This window comes from Anabrus simplex, chromosome 12 (assembly GCF_040414725.1).
Source record: "Anabrus simplex isolate iqAnaSimp1 chromosome 12, ASM4041472v1, whole genome shotgun sequence".
NCBI lineage: Eukaryota > Metazoa > Arthropoda > Insecta > Orthoptera > Tettigoniidae > Anabrus > Anabrus simplex.
Window position 1 is genome coordinate 97561230 of NC_090276.1, and position 20396 is coordinate 97581625.

Genomic DNA, 20396 nt, shown 5'->3' on the forward strand with positions numbered 1-20396 from the left:
AAATAAATAGTGACTTGCTCTGTGCTCAGGCTAATGCAAGCGACTTCATCAATCAAAAACCATGGACTTCCGGCTTGAAGGTGAAATGGAGCTACCAGTGATCACCTTGGTGCCAATGGGTCAGCAGTAAACCCCGACATGGACCGCCCTAGCTGACCAAGGTGTCGTCAGATGATAGAGATGAGTATTATTCATATTCAAATGGCATGATTAGAAGGGACGGGAATTATTTATCATAAGCTGACGCTATAATGTTAAGGATGTAATTTCATCTGAATGTAGAAGTGCCAGAAATGAGCACGTAGTTTTTATTTCTTATTTTATTTAATTAATAACAGGTCTGAGTGATTTAATTGTGAATACGGGAAAATATAGTCTGAGATCTTAGAAGTGAAGCTTCCACGGTGTGAAGAATTATTTAATTTAATTTCCGGGTTGAACCGTGTAGTACTTGTACGCATATCACGTACAGTTTGCCGACGTTTCGAATACATTGCAGTATTCTTTGTCAAGGCGACTGAAATACCCCTACTCGATCCGAGGTAAACAGTCTCCCAGGCAGAAATTACACTACTAGAGTGGCCTTGATCTTGGCCTTTTATATCCTAGCCTTTCTGGCTGACGTAAGCCCTGGCTGTCTCGCGAGACTTCTCGAAAGTATTTGTCACAGCCAGGTAGTGGGGGCTTGCCCGCGCTGTTATGTAATGGGGTTGCGGCCCGTGTGTTTATGTTGTGGTCTGTATGTCTTAAACTATGAATGATAGGCATCCAGGAATTACTGATTTTGTATCCTTCTTCTAAATTTATGTTGTTCGGATGTTTCTTGATTTCGATAGCCTCGCGGATTTTCCTTTCCAGATTCCAAGGGATAGCTGCTAGGATCTTGGTCTTGTCAAATGATATTCCGTGCCTAGTTTCGTAGGAATGCTTGGCTACTGCTGAAATATCTGTGTTTTGGTTCTTGGTGTGACGGATATGTTCTTTTAGGCGGGTGGAGATCAGACGTTTTGTCTCACCTACATAACAAGCTCCGCAGCTACATTCAATGTGATACACTCCAGGGGCCTGTAATTCTATTGTGTCTTTTACTGGTGGTAGATAACGGGCTAGCTTACGGTGAGGTTTATAGATAGTTTTTATGTTGTATTTGTCCAGTATCTTGCCGATCCTGTCTGTAGTGTTTTTAATGTATGGCAGTATCGCTGTTTTCTGGCGGGTCAGTTCTTCTTTCCCGTTGTTTTCTCCTGCGGCGGCCTTTTCTTTGTTCTCTTCTGATTTTTTAAGGACTCGTCGGATGTTATTGAGCGAGTAGCCATTTTTCCTAAGGGTTTCCGTGAGGTGTTCTTTTTCTTCCTCGAGGTGCTCTGCGTCAGATATCGCTATGGCCCTGTTCACTAGTGATGTTAGGACAGCCTGCTTTTGTGATGGGTGATGATGAGACGAGGCGTGTAGGTACCTGTCTGTGTGAGTGGGTTTCCTGTATACTGCGGGACTCAGCGTCCCATTGGGGTTACATATTACTAGCACATCCAGGAACGGTAGTTTTCCGTCTACTTCTATTTCCATGGTGAACTGAATATTTACGTGTATGGAGTTGAGATGGTCGAGAAATAGCTGTAGGTTATTGCTCCCGTGAGGCCAGATTACAAAAGTGTCGTCCACAAAACAGAGAAAACATTTCGGTTTCAGGGCGGATGTAGCTAAGGCTTTCTGTTCGAAGTGTTCCATATACATGTTTGCTATTATTGGAGAGAGTGGCGACTCCATCGCGGCCCCTTCTGTCTGTTCGTAGAACTCCCCGTTGAAATAGAAATAAGTGGCGCTGAGGCATTCTTTAGCTAGTATTGACAGGTCTTCTGGAAGTTTCTGGTCTAATAGCGGAAATACTTCTGTTAGCGGCACCTTGGTGAAAAGTGACGTGACGTCAAAGCTTACTAATAGGTCCGTACTTTCAATTGATTGGTCCTTAAGGAGCTGGATGAAATGTCGGGAGTCCTTCACGTAGGTTTCAGTGTTACCTGTATGTGGTTGAAGTAGTCCAGCTAGGTAACGGGCGATATCGTGCGTGGGAGAGCCTATAGCGCTCACGATAGGTCGCCAAAAACTGTATGGCCTGCCTAAAATCCACAAAGAAGGCATACCTCTGCGACCTATCGTGAGCGCTATAGGCTCTCCCATGCACGATATCGCCCGTTACCTAGCTGGACTACTTCAGCCACATACAGGTAACACTGAAACCTACGTGAAGGACTCCCGACATTTCATCAAGCTCCTTAAGGACCAATCAATTGAAAGTACGGACCTATTAGTAAGCTTTGACGTCACGTCACTTTTCACCAAGGTGCCGCTAACAGAAGTATTTCCGCTATTAGACCAGAAACTTCCAGAAGACCTGTCAACACTAGCTAAAGAATGCCTCAGCGCCACTTATTTCTATTTCAACAGGGAGTTCTACGAACAGACAGAAGGGGCCGCGATGGGGTCGCCACTCTCTCCAATAATAGCAAACATGTATATGGAACACTTCGAACAGAAAGCCTTAGCTACATCCGCCCTGAAACCGAAATGTTTTCTCCGTTTTTTGGACGACACTTTTGTAATCTGGCCTCACGGGAGCAATAACCTACAGCTATTTCTCGACCATCTCAACTCCATACACGTAAATATTCAGTTCACCATGGAAATAGAAGTAGACGGAAAACTACCGTTCCTGGATGTGCTAGTAATACGTAACCCCAATGGGACGCTGAGTCCCGCAGTATACAGGAAACCCACTCACACAGACAGGTACCTACACGCCTCGTCTCATCATCACTCATCACGAAAGCAGGCTGTCCTAACATCACTAGTGAACAGGGCCATAGCGATATCTGACGCAGAGCACCTCGAGGAAGAAAAAGAACACCTCACGGAAACCCTTAGGAAAAATGGCTACTCGCTCAATAACATCCGACGAGTCCTTAAAAAATCAGAAGAGAACAAAGAAAAGGCCGCCGCAGGAGAAAACAACGGGAAAGAAGAACTGACCCGCCAGAAAACAGCGATACTGCCATACATTAAAAACACTACAGACAGGATCGGCAAGATACTGGACAAATACAACATAAAAACTATCTATAAACCTCACCGTAAGCTAGCCCGTTATCTACCACCAGTAAAAGACACAATAGAATTACAGGCCCCTGGAGTGTATCACATTGAATGTAGCTGCGGAGCTTGTTATGTAGGTGAGACAAAACGTCTGATCTCCACCCGCCTAAAAGAACATATCCGTCACACCAAGAACCAAAACACAGATATTTCAGCAGTAGCCAAGCATTCCTACGAAACTAGGCACGGAATATCATTTGACAAGACCAAGATCCTAGCAGCTATCCCTTGGAATCTGGAAAGGAAAATCCGCGAGGCTATCGAAATCAAGAAACATCCGAACAACATAAATTTAGAAGAAGGATACAAAATCAGTAATTCCTGGATGCCTATCATTCATAGTTTAAGACATACAGACCACAACATAAACACACGGGCCGCAACCCCATTACATAACAGCGCGGGCAAGCCCCCACTACCTGGCTGTGACAAATACTTTCGAGAAGTCTCGCGAGACAGCCAGGGCTTACGTCAGCCAGAAAGGCTAGGATATAAAAGGCCAAGATCAAGGCCACTCTAGTAGTGTAATTTCTGCCTGGGAGACTGTTTACCTCGGATCGAGTAGGGGTATTTCAGTCGCCTTGACAAAGAATACTGCAATGTATTCGAAACGTCGGCAAACTGTACGTGATATGCGTACAAGTACTACACGGTTCAACCCGGAAATTAAATTAAATATAGTCTGAGATATTTGCATGCGGTAGAAGATTTACTTATTTACTTCATTTTGGGAAACTTGTAGTCAGTTAATGCGTCAGGAGACGAGTAGTTTAGTAGATTCAGGGACTGATAATTTAAGGTAGGTTGTAGTTCACCCAGTATTGATAATTTTATGAGTGGTAAGTTATATAATTAAGCTAAGAGAGGCGCCAGAGTTACGAGAGATGTCTATAGGACTGATACCCCTTATACCTCCATTGAAATATTTAGCTAGGGAGTGTTTCAATTTAAGAGGGGTTGTTTTGATCAGTTTATGTATGATTAGATTATGATTTAAGTACTGTGTGACAATTTAATTATGGTATAAATACAAGTTAATTAGCGCGTGAATATTTAATGATGATTCGATTACCGTGTGACAATTTAATTACGGTGTGATTATGAGTTAATTAGCATGTGAATATTTAATTGTGAGTTGATTACCATGTGACAATTTAATTATGAATTAATTCTGTGTTAACCATAAATTAATGAGGGTTTGATTATGAGTTAATTATCGTTTAATTACTTAATTATGTTCTAATTATGAGGAAGTTTCCGTGTGATGTTTAATATGATTTAATTACCAGGTAAATCACATAAGGAAGTCAGTGGACAGCCGAAATCAATAATAATAATAATAATAATAATAATAATAATAATAATAATAATAATAATAATAATGTTAGTATTATAAGACCGGTGTCATGGTGCGAGATAGGTATATTTGAAGTCATGGGTTGGCCATGGGAAACATATGTGTTGAATTGAGGTTATTTATTTGTTATGCCCGTGAAGGCCAAGGCTAATGACCACCCAATGTGGGGGTGGAAACGCTTGACTGTGCGCCAGATGAGTTCTTTTTGTGTGTGTCTCGCTCCTAAGGGAGGGAGCTCTTGCTGTGAACGCAAGCCTGTATGGAAAGGCTAAGAGCCAGAAATATTCAACGCACCAGATTAATGTATTTGCTAATAAATGACACGGTCATTGGTACTAACATTTGTTAGATTATTATTATTATTATTATTATTATTATTATAACAGTCTATAATGATTATGTATGTATGTTGTTATTTATTTGAGTATAATTTAGCTAGGTTTTTCAGTGCCACATGTTCATCTCTGGGGTCTTCAGTTCAGTCCTCTACGTAGGCAGTGGTATTCCACAGTGCTGGAATGAAGGATGTGTGCCTCACGAGTTTATTGTACATGTGTGATTCTTTATGTTGTTCTATGTAATATGTTGAGACTGTGATTAGCGTCGGCGATGGCTATGTCCCATCGGCACGGCGAATTGTATTCCAGTGAGGGTCGGTTCAAACCCGGGTGTTTGATCCGCATTTGTATAATTTCTTTTAAGGTATTTCGTTGGGAAATAATTGTGTACGTTTAAAATAGGGATCACTCAGACCCGTTGCATGACTGTCAATGTCATTTGTCAATAATGTAAGATAGCTTCAGTATTTATGGTAAATGTTTCCGTTCATGCTGCGTCATGACATATCGCTTCGTGATAAATAATACTCGGATCTATCATCCAAGACTTCTTCTTCTTCATTTTGCCTCATGACTGAGGCGTCATGACTATCATAATATTCCGCCCTCTAGCCGATGAACCATACTCCGCCATTCTTCCCTACCTAAAGCTTTCAATGTGGTTACTCTGAGAGAACACTGTAGGGGGCCGTTCACCATGTCAATCCATCGCGTTGGTATTCGTCCTCTTTGTCTGGTTCCCTGGACCTTGTCCTCAACAATCAGCTTTTGGAGACTACCATCTCGGCGCATTACATGTCCAAAGTAGCGTACAATCCGCTGAGAGACCTTACATGATAGACAAACTTTTATCTGAAGTTGGTTCAGGATTGATGTGTTCGTGCGATGAGCTGTCTAAGGAATCCTTAACATTTTCCTCCAGCACCACATTTCAAAGCTTTCTATCCGTTCACGATCACGTTTGAGGATGGTCCATGTCTCTGCGCCATACAAGAGGACTGAGAAGACTAGAGATTCAACGAGCTTCTTTTTTGTCTCAATGGTGATGTTATCTTTCCAGATCTTCCGCAGACGGATCATTGCTACCTTTGCTATTTCAATTCTTCGCTTTATTTCATCTTTGGAACCACCAGAATTGGATAGTAAGGAGCCTAGGTATACATACTGATGTACAACTTCACACCCTCCAAGACTACAAGTCCATAAATGATCCACAACAAATGTCAATGAATAGTGTACTTCATTTGTGTATTTATGTGTCATCCGCACAGTCATCAGGACTTAATAAACCTTTTGCATTAACTTAAATTCTATATGAATGTGTTCTCATTATAGTTAGGTATGCCCCGTTTCTCCTACACTGTATGCCGCTAAGTTAATTTAAGATATGCGCCTATTTCTTTTACCCAGTAACGCCCTGTAAATTTCTCGCCGGAGCCGCTTTTTGGGTAGGGGCGGGTACAATATGTACGGTATATATGGGATATATTTCCCTGAAAGGAAATGGTCTGTAAAATAAGTACATTTAAGAAGTTGAATATTTTTCTCTTGAACCCATTTCAAAATAAATATTACTGGTAAGTGAAATTATTTTCATTACTGTGACCAGTAATATCACAGAAGCTTCCAAGTTTCAAGGCACAATCCTAGATGATGTTAATTATCAGTTCAGTGGAAAAGGCTGGAACACATGCACATCATCTTAGTAAAGAGGATGTTACCTGACTGGACTCCTCATCACTTGACTGGAAACGGAACACTTTAAAGTTGGGAGACTTGGGCCAGGTGACCGGTGGAGGACTGCGGATCATGTGTTCATGTATCTCTGGCAGTGTAAGCGGGTCCACTTCCAGGTCAAATTCCTGAGACATGAGGTTAGCGTCGTCAGACTCTGACTCCTCAGGGACGAGGCAATCGTCTGCCAGGCTTTCTCGGCTCGCCTGCAGCACCTGCAGGAAAGGGTTGTCTTGCCGTGACAACCGCAGAGCAGCCATGTCCTGATCGATGTCTCTCGTGCGGCCAGGAGTCAACGTCAAGGTGGACGCAGCGGGAGAAGGTGGACATACGATGTCCACTGCAGTCACCGACAGACTGGACGGCACTCGCGGCACAGCCCCGTATCCGTAGCTGGTCACCGCTGATCACACAATAAAGGTTATTACAGAAACTAACCTAGTAAACAGACTTTGAGAGTTACTAAACAATATAACGTTTAATGAACATTTATATCACTATAACAGAATCATTTAGTTAGAAACGACATGCATCACTTTCTTAGACATTCTCATTGCAGTGAAGTTACAATGTGACAGTCACCAGGAAATGATACCTCAAGACAGGATTTAAAAAAAAAAAAATTGATAGTATATAAAATAATAATCATTATCTTGAAAACCAGAAGTCTCTTGCTGACCGGCCCCATGGTGTAGGGGTTATGCCTTCTTCTTTCTGGAGGCCTGGAGTTCGATTCCCACCCAGATCAGAGGCTGGTTTGAGGTCCACTCAGCCTACATGATTACAACTGAGGAGTTAACAGACGGTGAGAGAGAAACCCTGCTCTAGAAAGCCAACGATAAAAACCGAGAGAATTTGACATACCGACCATGACACCTCATAATCTGCAGGCCTTCAGGCTGAGCAGCGGTTGCTTGTTAGGTCAAGTCCTTTTGGGGCTCTTGTTTGCTTAGAAGTCTCCAGCTTGAAAATCAAGCATTTGTCAAACTTTAAATTTGTTAGAATTGACTGAATTTCGAGAAAAGCCCGTCTGGTAGCCATAATCGTTAAGGCTCAAGGCTATATGGTCTGACACCGTGGTTAGCCGGTTCAAGTCCTGTTGGTCGAAACAGTTTTTAAAAAAATAATAATAATAATAATGTTATTTGCTTTACGTCCCACTAATTACTTTTACGGTTTTCAGAGACGCCGAGGTGCCGGAATTTAGTCCCACAGGAGTTCTTTTACATGCCAGTAAATCTACCGACATGAGGCTGACGTATTTGAGCACCTTCCAATACCACCGGACTGAGCCAGGATCGAACCTGCCAAGTTGGGGTCAGAAGGCCAGCGCCTCAACCGTCTGAGGCACTCAGCCCAGCCGAAACAGTTTTCACCATCAGGATGTTGACTGGCAGAGTAGAGTAAGGACATATGACAATGCTGATGGTGATTCGTCTATCATATGGCGACGTTAAACCTTGACTTGGCATGAAATGACCCAAATGGCAAATTACTTGAAATGCTAAGAGTCGCTAACTAAAATGAAACTTATGGGGAAAAGTATTTGAAAGTTGCAAGGTATCATGCTTAGTCTTATTTAGCGATGATAGCCACTAAACGTCTCTATGCTACAAAATGAAGTAATATGTTTTTCTTTGCAAACTTTGATCTCAAATCATGTTTCTAGTCTTCTGGATCGGGTAGTGAGTCAAGGACCTCCACAGTTCCACCAGGACGAGAACACTAGGAACTGCATGTTGCTTTTCGGGGACCTAGGCCTCGACTCACCCTCAGTCATTTCATAGGCTACTAGTACCATGGGCTCGCCATACCTACCGCTAGGATGTTTTCAGGCTGTCCCTAACATGGAGTGGACTTTTGTGGTATTACATCCACCAAGGGACCATCAGCCCTATTAAAGAGCCTCATCTGCCCAAAGCCATCGGCCTCTCATATTTATCCCCAAGTCTGCCATCTCCACCGTATCGAAGTCCACCTTCTCTGCCGTAGATGGCGTTGACGTCTTCACTCGTAATCCTCAGCTGGGACCCTTACCAGATGTTACACACCACGTAGGCAGGGGCACCACTCCTTGGGTAGGGCTGCCTTAAAAGAGGGTCCGTAAGTGCTACTTAGTGCAAACTTTGATCATAGGTTATAAACTTCATGGTTCTGATCCATATTGAATTGTAAGTACAATATAATTATTAAATTAATGTAGTAATGGTCCACCTTTCAATACTATAATATGCAATATTCCAAATTACATTAATTAGGAACTAGTTTCAGCCAGGGCTGGCAATCTTCAGCCTTAATGTAAAGCATCTACTAACTAAACAAATGTACATGCACATAATTGACCTTAAAATGGGGATGAAATTATGAGTAAATTTGAAAATAACTAGGTTCTAACGTCTTGAGTATGGTCATCATCGAGACTCTTTCATGTATTCATATACACAGAACTGTTAGTTCTAATACTGCTAATCATTAATAGTTCAATTGTAAACGGGAACTGGTAAATGTTGATCCCGTAGTTCATCTCCAAATCTATTTGAGTGGTGTTAGCCATATGCAAGTCATTGGACACCGCTGTAAATAACCATTAGCTGACGGAGAACTGTTAGATGTTTTTTCATCATCAATCAAAGTAATAAAATGAGATGCTGTTGTGGTGCTTGTTAAATCATGCTGAAATGTTGTTGGACATTGTCAGGACGGCGCATGAAGGTGTGGTTAAAACAGAAACATTGTGTCTGGTATAAAATTTGCAATTCATTGCGGTGCCCCTGAAGTTAACCTGAATAAATTAAATAAAATAAAATTAATGAATTGAATGAGAGAATGTGTTAGATGGCGTAGGTTATATGAGACTTATCTCTCAATACAGCATGTGCTGTGTGGCCTATTGTATGTGCTTCAGACTAACTGTTGTGAGATTCAAATGAAAATGAAGGAGAGGGGAGAGAAGGTCGTGGGGGGGAGGGGAAGGGGAGATTAAGGCGGTGCTGAAGGATGTGGGGAAGAGGATGGCTGCTGAGGAAAGGTGCTGTGAATATTATGACTAACTGAATTATGACTTGTTGGTTTGACGTTTCTGAAAATGGGAATAAGAAGGTCAAAAAGGATATTTGGCTTTTCTGAAATTTCATTAAGATTATGATTTGGGTTGAAATGTTGATCTAAATGTATGAAGCAGCTTTCGGTAACCTAATGTTAGGGAGGGGTCCTTTATTGATGATTTTGAGAATTTCCATATCTTGTTTTATGTCTGTGAATTTGTGATTATAGTCATGCATATGCTGTCCTACAGCTGAAAATTTATTGTATTTCAGGGCATTGACGTGTTCCAAGTAACTTATATTAAAATTTCCCCCGGTCTGTCCAACGTCAGAAGAATTACCACTGTTGCAAATGATCCTGTATACTCCTGATTTTATGTAAGACTTGTGCGTTCCTGTTGTTTGTTTTGAAAACTACTTTTAAATATTTTGGTGACTGGGTAGATTTGTTCGTTGAAGGTAAAGATAGAAAGAGAGTTGTTTTTCTCATCTTTTTTCAAGGTGTTTATATATATATAATTCGCTGGGGCCATCAAGGACCACGTTAAGTCTTGTTGCATTTGACACTGAACTTGGCCTTCTTTAGAGCCCATATTTCCTCATTCTTTGTGAGTGGGCCTGCTTACGCTCCTCTGTCCAAGGGGCACCGTGTCTTCTCTTCGGTTGCTCGTCTCGGTTTAGCCTGTTCGTCAATATTTTCTTGCGGAAGAGATCTCTGTTAAGGGCGTCTTCAGCTGAGATATGTAGCATTTGCAGGTCTTCTTTGGTATTTCTAAACCAGGGAATTGTGGTTTTGGGGTTTGAATCAAAAAAGTGAAAGATTTCTTTAGTTAACTTTCTTCCGTCCATTCTTTTCAGATGACCGTAAAATCGTGCCCGTCTTTTTCTGATTGTGTCGGTAATTTTCTCTATTTTGCTGTAACTTCCTTGTTGGATCTCTTTTGATGGATTCCATTTCTGTACTTTGATCCCAAGATTCCTCTCACAATTTTGCGTTCTCTTTTCTCCAGTTCTTCAAGGAGTCCTTTGTTGGCATTTAGAGACAGGGTTTCGGCTGCATATAGAACTACTGGCTTCAGAACTGTTTCATAGTGACGTATCTTGGTGTTTTGGGAAAGGCATTTTTTGTTGTAGATTGTACGGGATGTTTGGTAGGCTATTTCCAGTTTGCGTACTCGCTCCTGAAGTGCTTCTTTGTCCAGTCCATTTTTCATGATGATCTCGCCCAGGTATTTGAATTTGTCTACTCGGGTGATGTCCCCGTATTTTGTATGGAGTTTTGGTGGAGCCTCTTTGATGTTAGTCATTACTTCTGTTTTCTCAAACGATATCTGCAAACCAGTTTGTTCGGCAATTTCCTTTAAAATTTCAACTTGAGCTCTAGCGGTTTCTATGTCGTTTGAGAGAACAGCAATATCATCGGCAAATGCTAAGCAGTCTGTTGCGATCCCCTTGGATTTGGTTCCTATTCTCAATGGACTGTAGTTGGTTTCCTGTAATCTCACCAGCCAGGTTCTGATGATCTTTTCAAGAACACAGTTGAAGAGTATCGGGGATAGCCCATCACCTTGTCGGACTCTTGTTTTGATGTCAAAGGAATGCAAGAGACATCCGTGGAACTTCACCTTGGATTTTGTATCGGTCAGGGTGGCTCTAATTAATGCCAGCAGTTTCAAATCAACTCCAAATTCATTTAAGATGTTTAGCAGGACTTCCCGGTCAATGGAGTCGTACGCTTTCTTAAAGTCCACAAAGACAGACACATACTGCTTGGACCTTAGTGTACAATATCTGATGATCGTTTTGAGATTTTGTATCTGTTCAGCTGTTGAGCAACCTTTTCTGAACCCTCCTTGGTAATCACCTATTTGATGTTCGACTTGTGCTTCCAAACGCTCCAGGATGGCAAGTGATAGAATTTTGTAAGTCACGGGTAGCAAAGATATTCCTCTGTAGTTGTTGATGTTCTTCATGCTGCCTTTTTTGTGTAATGGATGAATTAAAGCTATTTTCCAATCTTCGGGTAGGGTCTCCTTGTTCCAAATTTCTTCTATTTGCTTTTGCAAGATATCAAGTGATTCCTCTGGGGCATATTTCCATAGTTCTGCTACTACCGAGTCTTCCCCCGGCGCTTTGTTATTTTTGAGACGGGCAATGTGGCGCTTGATTTCATCTCTGTCGGGTAGTCTGGAATCTGGGTACCTGAGAAAGGGTTCCTTGGTCTCAATGGCGCTTTGCGGTTTAGAGCAATTAAGTAAATTCTTGAAGTAATCTGCCACAATGCTGCACTTTTCTTCATTTGACGTCGCCAGTGTGCCGTCCTGTCACTCAAAGCATAGAGATGGTGGTTTATAGCCAGTGAGTTTGCGTTTGAATGCTCTGTAGTACTCTCTGCTTTCATTCTTCCTAAAGTTTTGTTCTATCTTTTCAATGAGAGATTTTTCGTATTTACGTTTCTCAGTTCTGAACACCCTAGCTCAGGGATGGCGAACCTTTTCCAAGTGGTGTGCCATTTTAAGTCTGGTTTAATTTTCTCATCTGTTGACTGTGCCACCTGTTGTTTTCCATTAAGGGATGTCGACAACCTACAACCCCCCGGCTCCCTACCACGCCGTGCCTTCTTTTCTAAATTCCCGATTATGTTTCACAATATGTTACTTCTTTATTTATTATACAAATATCTTGTAAATACAAATATCTTGTAAATACATAAATTGCATGTTCCGTGGGGTTGTACCTCAATTATGGCCACGGCGGTTTCCTTCCCACTCCTCTCCCATCATCGCCACAAGACCTAACTGTGTCGGTGCAACATAAAGCAAATTGTAAAAAAAAAAAAAAAATTAGATATAAAAATCAAAAGTACTAATATTGCGAATGGACTTCACTTCCTACATTAGATTCATTATCTTTCCATGTACCCTCGACAATTTAACTAATTTCTCCCTCATCTAAAACGAAAACAGCTATCCTTGTTTGTAAGGTCACATTCATGATTTCATCAAAACATACATGTGGGAGTTATCCAAATTAGATTTCAACTGCTCCGAAATTTCTTCACTCATTTTTATTATTCTATCCTTGACAGCAGTTCAGCTGGCTGGCATTTCTTTAATTATGTTAATTATTAGTTGTTTGTTAGGGAAGTTTTCAAATAATGTGTCGGACGTCAATAAGAAACTTTCTTTCAACAACTCACCGTCAGAAACCGGTTTCCCATGCATGTTGTACTATGCAGTGAGACAGATATAACAGCCGCACTAATACTATTCCCTGGCCGGAAAGATGATACAAAATAACTAGTTTCTTTTGTCTAAAGTTCGATATTTTCTGAAACGAACTCTCCCTTTCCTTCATTTGAAATGTTACAAACATTTGAATGACCAGTCTCGAAAGTGCGCTTTACATTAAATGTAGGGGATACAACTGTTTTCGGATACAGGCAACGCATCTTTTTATCAGTCCGAATTCCCTTGGCCAGAGTTCTTGAAAAATACGGTCACCACCTTTGTTAATTTTTTGTTCTTTTCAGCACCGAAAACATGGCTGCGATGTCCGTATACAAAGCCACTAGAAAACGACTTATTTGACCTTCGGACCTATCAGTGTAGTGGTGTTGCCATATTGCACGTCCACATGGAACTAGTATTTAGATTTTCGATATTTATTTCTTCCACGTGAAACACTTTAAGATATGCATTGTCTGTAGTACAAGACATATATATAAAATATTATTATGTTCATGTGGCGTGCCACCGAAATCGTGTTCGCGTGTCACCTAGTGACACGCGTGGCATAGGTTCGCCATCCCTGCCCTAGCTGCTTGGGCACGTTGGGTTTTGTAGGTTTCCCAATCATTTTCTGATTTCGTAGAGTAGTACTGTTTCCACGCATTGAGTCTTTCTTGGAGGACTGATTCGCAGGTACCATTCCACCAGGCATGCTTTTTGCTTCTCTTGATTTCTGCAACGTCTTTTGCGGCCTCAACAAGGAGACTTTTGGCGTTGTTAAAGTCACAGTCATTTGGTCTAGCCTTCTCCTGGAACTCCTCGACCCTTTGCCGAAGTTTATCATTGTTGAAGCTTGTGATCTGTTTGGTTGTCTTCCTTGTGTTTGCGGGAATTGGTTTGAATTTGATAAGAGACATATAATGATCTGAGGCCACATTGATGCCTTTCTTTACCTTGACATTCATAATCTCAGGGCTGTTTCTCCTGGAGATTGCAACATGATCAATTTGGAACTCTCCGAGAGCTTGGACGGGAGAACGCCAAGTCATTTGCTTTCTGGGTAGATGGCGAAAGTGGGTCGACATGACCTGCAGGTTGTCATTTTCGCAAATGGACACCAGTCTTTTGCCGTTGGGATTGGTTCTTTTGTTATTGATTATTTTTTCTACAAAGAAACTGTTGTATTCATTGGATTTCGCTATATTACGAATAGTGTTCAACTCATTTTTGAGGTCTCTTTTAGACATTGGAACAATGAAGGCTCGGTATACCGTGTTGTTGTATGCTGCTCGTTTGTGAATTTGGGGGTGTGAAGAATCTTGACGGATTGTAGTGACTGTTTTGGTGGGTTTTCTGAAAATCTTATATCTTTAGTAGCTTGGGTGCCGGATAATAGTTAGGTCTAAAAAAATTTATTTTCCGTTCAATTTCAGATTCAAGTGTGAATTTTATGTGTGGGTCAATGTTATTTGGATTAATGAGAGTGGTAGCTGCGTTTGTAATGCTCTCATCCATAATTACTATGATGTCATCTACAAATCTTGCCCAGAAGGGGATGTTGTTAAAGTTGTTGTTATTATTATTATTATTATTATTACCAATTTTGGTGTGTTCCAAAAAATCCTAGTAAATCTCAGCTAAGATACCCAAGGCCGGTGATCCCATAGCCAATCCTTCTTGTTGATAAATAACATTATCGAAAGTGAAAGCGGCCTAAGTATACTAGAAATACAGGATATCATGTCTATGCTTAAGTTAGTTATAAGCAACAACTATTTCACTTTCGATAATGTTATTTATCAACAAGAAGGATTGGCTATGGGATCACCGGCCTCGGGTATCTTAGCTGAGCTTTACTTGGATTAATTGCAACACACCAAAATTGATAATAATAATAACTTTAACAACATCCTTTTCTGGGCAAGATTTGTAGATGACACCATAGTAATTATGGATGAGAGCATTACAAACGCAGCTACAACTCTCATTAATCTAAATAACATTGACCCACACATGAAATTCACACTTGAATCCGAAATTGAACAGAAAATAATATTTTTAGAGCTAACTATTATCAGGCACCCAAGCTACTTAAGATGTAAGATTTTCAGAAAACCCACCCAAACAGTCACTACAATCCGTCAAGATTCTTCACACCCCCAAATTCACAAACGAGCAGCATACAACAGCACGGTATATCGAGCCTTCAGTGTTCCAATGTCTAAAAGAGACCTCAAAAATGAGTTGAACACTATTCATAATATAGCGAAATCCAATGGATACAACAGTTTCTTTATACAAGAAATAATCAATAAATATGAACACCTTGAAAAAAGATGAGAAAAACAACTCTCTTTCTGTCTTTACCTTCAACGAACAAATCTACCCAGTCACCAAAATATTTAAAAGTAGTTTTCAAAACAAACAACAGGAACGCACAAGTCTTACATAAAATCAGGAGTATACAGGATCATTTGCAACAGTGGTAATTCTTCTGACGTTGGACAGACCGGGGGAAATTTTAATATAAGTTACTTGGAACACGTCAATGCCCTGAAATACAATAAATTTTCAGCTGTAGGACAGCATATGCATGACTATAATCACAAATTCACAGACATAAAACAGGATATGGAAATTCTCAAAATCATCAATAAAGGACCCCTCCCTAACATTAGGTTACCGAAAGCTGCTTCATACATTTAGATCAACATTTCAACCCAAATCATAATCTTAATGAAATTTCAGAAAAGCCAAATATCCTTTTTGACCTTCTTATTCCCATTTTCAGAAACGTCAAACCAACAAGTCATAATTCAGTTAGTCATAATATTCACAGCACCTTTCCTCAGCAGCCATCCTCTTCCCCACATCCTTCAGCACCGCCTTAATCTCCCCTTCCCCTCCCCCCACGACCTTCTCTCCCCTCTCCATCATTTTCATTTGAATCTCACAACAGTTAGTCTGAAGCACATACAATAGGCCACACAGCACATGCTGTATTGAGAGATAAGTCTCATATAACCTACGCCATCTAACTAACACATTCTCTCATTCAATTCATTAATTTAATTTTATCTAATTTATTCAGGTTAACTTCATGGGCACCGCAATGAATTGCAAATTTTATACCAGACACAATGTTTGCGCCGTCCTGACAATGTCCAACAACATTTCAGCATGATTTAACAAGCACCACAACAGCATCTCATTTTATTACTTTGATTGATGATGAAACATCTAACAGTTCTCCGTCAGCTAATGGTTATTTACAGCGGTGTCCAATGACTTGCATATGGCTAACACCACTCAAATAGATTTGGAGATGAACTACGGGATCAACATTTACCAGTTCCCGTTTACAACTGAACTATTAATGATTAGCAGTATTAGAACTAACAGTTCTGTGTATATGAATACACGAAAGAGTCTCGATGATGACCATACTCAAGATGTTAGAACCTAGTTATTTTCAAATTTACTCAGTTTCATCGCAGTTTTTAATATCAATTTGTATATATTTGTTTCATTTGTTTTATGGCAACTGTGTGCATGTACATTTGTTTAGTTATTCGATGTTTTACATTAAGGCTGAAGATGGCCAGCCCCGGCTGAAACTAGTTCCTAATTAATGTAATTTAGAGTATTGCATATTACAGTATTGAAAGGTGGACCATTACTACGTTAATTTAATAATTATATTGCAAACTTTGGTATCATGCACACAAACAAAGTCAGTGGTTTCCTTATCATTGGTATTCTGTGAAGTATTTGTAATTTTTCTGACTACTTGTTGAAATAGGGGCTGTCTGGCCGAGGTGGTAAAGGCGTACTCGGTTCGCCCGGAAGGACGTCGGTTCGAATCCCCGTTAGGAATTAGAAATAGGACAATTAGAAATAGAAATTTTGTTCATCAACAGGTTTTGAATGTTCGTACTTGGAACAATCTGGAACATACTCGCTATTTTGGTTGACGTGTTCAGCAACCCGATTTATTTTAATGTGTTGTTCTGTCCTTGTCTTTTTTGTGCTTTTTCTTAAATATCTTACGGCTGATGATGTCTACAAGTTAGACGAAACATGTCCCGTCATAGTTAATAATGTAATAATGTTGTTTAAATAAATAGACAATAAACTTATGGTATTGTAAAGGTGGATTATTGACTTGTACAACAATGTCACAACTAAAGTAGAGGTCGAGCAGACATATATGAAAATTCAATATCAAGGTTATCAGAGATTTGGTCCCTTTCTATTCAACCTCGTCATGCACTATTTATTTAACAGCACACCTCCTCGGAACACACTTTACGCAAGTGACAGTCTTCATAAGAAATTATCAAGAGCACCTACAGAGGATTTGTGGAGTGAAAATTTAGAAGAGGTGGTCTGAAAATCAGCAGGCAGAAGACTGAATACATGCAAAACAACTTTACCAACACTGTAACATATACCATCAGGAAATCCTGTTCAGAGAAGTCGGAGAATTTAGATATCTCAGATCAGTCATCTTGAAAGATGATGTCACACATCATATAAACTCTGGGTGGATGAAATGGGGAGACCTGTCTGGGTTACTATGCGGTAATACCAGAGTGGTGGCCTGGACATGTGGACAAGTTGCACAATGCTGAGATGGGCCGGTGGAGTCACTCTCTTGGACAAAGTGAGAAAAGACCACATTCATGGGAGTTTCATAGAAAGCTCCCTTGCTGGCAAACTTTCCAAGAGCAGGCTAAGATAGTATGGCCATGTTATGAGAAGCCCAGAAGGCCATATGATTTGGACAGTAATGGAAATCAGAACCCAACTGAGAGGTCAGTCAATCACTTAGGGCTGGTGCACAGATGGCAGATACCCTATCAGGTTTTTTACCTAGTCTTTTCTTCAATTATTTCAAAGAAGTTAGAAATTTATCAAACATCTCCCTTGGTAAAGTATTCCATTTCCTAATTCCTTTTTCTATAAATATATATCACAATTTGTCCTCTTGAATTCAAACTTTATCTTCATATTTTGATCTTTCCTACTTTTAAAAGCTCCATTCCACTAACTTCAGCTTCCTTCCTCCCAAGTTTTCCCCGCCCAACATTTTCACCTTTTGTTGGATGTCACCTAGAAAGAAATGCACTGCTTTCCTTTACATCTTTTCTAGTTTTTGTAATCCTGGTGAGAGTTCCATACACTAGAACCATACTCTAAGTGAATTTTACATCCTCTTGTTTACATTCTTACTACACCCCCTGAACACCTCCCATTAACGTGATTACCGCAATGAAGATCACGTAAGTACTAATAGTCATCCACATGAGGTGGAAATCACAAACCAGACTTTTCACCCTGTTTACCATCATCTCATAACTTCAACAAGGTCTTTTTGAAGTCACTCACAATCCTGTAATACAGTATAACATCGTCCGCAAAAAGCCTTATTTGAGATTCCAGTTTTAGGAAGACCTCATCAAACTTGGATGAAAATGAAAATCCACAGCCTATTTTCAGTCATTCGACCAGGTCAGGAATGGAATGAATCAAACTTGGATATCGGTAATAAATAATGACATTCGGAAAACCAAACTAAATCCTTATTTTTTTATTATCGTACGGGGATATCTGAATTTGTGGAATTGAGATAAGGTGCTGTCAGCTTTTTCTGTCCTGTTCTTCATCCCATTTCTCCTAGTTTAAATTCATCGGTACTGGGAGTGTCCAAGGATATGTTCAGCTCACCTGGTGCCTGATACTTGTGGGCGGCCTGCACGTCTGGATGTAAAAGACGATAATGAGGTAGTGAGATGAATCACCATCAACACCATCTCATCCCCTCATGATCATTGTGGGGAGGTTTGAAAATGAATCCAGGCTCTTTGCACTCAATCTAATGATTACAAATTCTATACCACTACCTCTCTGCCATGCTGGCCAACATTCTGATGGTAAACACTTTCTCCACCAATGGGACTCAGACCTGATAACCATCGTGTCTGACTTTAATGATCATGGCCACAATTATCTGAGACAGGTCGAATCGATGAATTCACACTAGGAGAACTGACACCAAACAAAATGGAACAGAGAATAGGCCAAAGAAAAAGCAGGCACAGTATTTTATCTCACATTCCACAAATTCAAATATCACACGTTATAAGAATCCCAACACAAGAGCGAATAAGCTGAAACTCATTTCTTCTCCACTACAGCGTAAAAATATGAACACTCTTGTGGTAATGAAATACCATATCAGACATCTTGGGACATCTTAATGTACTCATCATAACATGAAAGCAAGTCATCACTACCCATTGTTTTCCTGTCACAAAATAGCAAACTGTCCTGACAAAGATGTAATGGAAATCACCAAGGTCTACAGACTAGGTCATTCAATGGAACATTCAACCAACTGACGCAGAAGACCAGCTAGTTTAAAGAGATGTAACCGAGGTCACCAACGAAGGGCTTGACGATGTTCTCCAGGCTAATGTTATTAAGATATTATGGACAACGAAGATAAGATTAGTCACTCTGGAGCCAAGAAAGTGTTCAAGGTTGCACTGAGATACTTCAAATAAAATCCAGCAGCAAAATGTATGGATGAGTTGTGGAAACAGACAGGTGCATCCACAAAATTACGAATGTCCAATTTGAAACAAAGAACATCAACATACAGACTTCTTCATGTGAATTAATTTCTCGTATATATTTAAATTTGTTCTTACAGTAATGTACAGTTCAATATTTTATCGAACATAGTGTAATAACCTGTGAATATTACATTAAACATACAACATTATAATATTTAAATACCTACGAGACTTGTGTCACATTGTTATGTGCTATACTCAAATTTTCTATTTTTTCCTTGAATTATCCAACCCTTTTTATGTACTGACCATGTTCTGGTCCTGTAAGTAACGGATGCGAGAGATTGCCCAATAAAATAATTGCAGTTACTTGAGAGGATGGAGAAGAATAAGAATGAAGGTAAATAAAAGTATCAGCAGAAGAGATAGAAAGTATATAAAAAGCCTGGCAGTGGAGATGTTTCATTTTAAGGGGAAAAATGTGATTATCATCCTGTAAATCTAAAACTGTTAGGTCTGGAACTGGACAAGAATTAATGAACAGAGGCTGGATAGAAAAGATGAAACTGGGAAGCCTGGCACAAACGGAAACAACGCAAGACTATGGTCACCATTAAATTTTCCCAAGTCAATCTTACTATGTAAGTTGACTATTTACTAGGTTGACACAATTAAAAATTGACATTAGTCCTACGCCTACATCTGAAGCAGAAATCAGAGGTAATATAATAAATCTGTACTCACATTCCGACCCACCACGCTCCATTTCAGTGAATGTTGGTTCTTCGAATCTCACATCATTATTGTCATCATGATATTTCTTTCTCTTGAATAAATTAGAGAAGAAAGTGAATGGTGTTTTCTTCAAATACCCATTTCGGTTATTGCCATCAGATGAAACATGAAGCATTCCTGACTGAAAGAACAATGAATACAGTTCATGCATTACAAGTCAGAAGACA

General features: G+C 40.1%; 1 protein-coding gene across 1 annotated transcript in view; it reads right to left on the minus strand.

Moving 5' to 3' along the window:
• The window catches only part of LOC136884174 (uncharacterized), a 40999-nt gene that overhangs the window by 20323 nt on the left and 280 nt on the right, over window positions 1-20396 (minus strand). The window contains exons 2-3 of the mRNA XM_068229826.1: window positions 20179-20350; window positions 6567-6982 (exon numbers count right to left, since the gene is read on the minus strand). Coding sequence (XP_068085927.1) covers window positions 6567-6982; window positions 20179-20344 — 582 coding nt within the window. The 5' untranslated portion in view covers window positions 20345-20350. The remainder of the gene's footprint in view (window positions 1-6566; window positions 6983-20178; window positions 20351-20396) is intronic.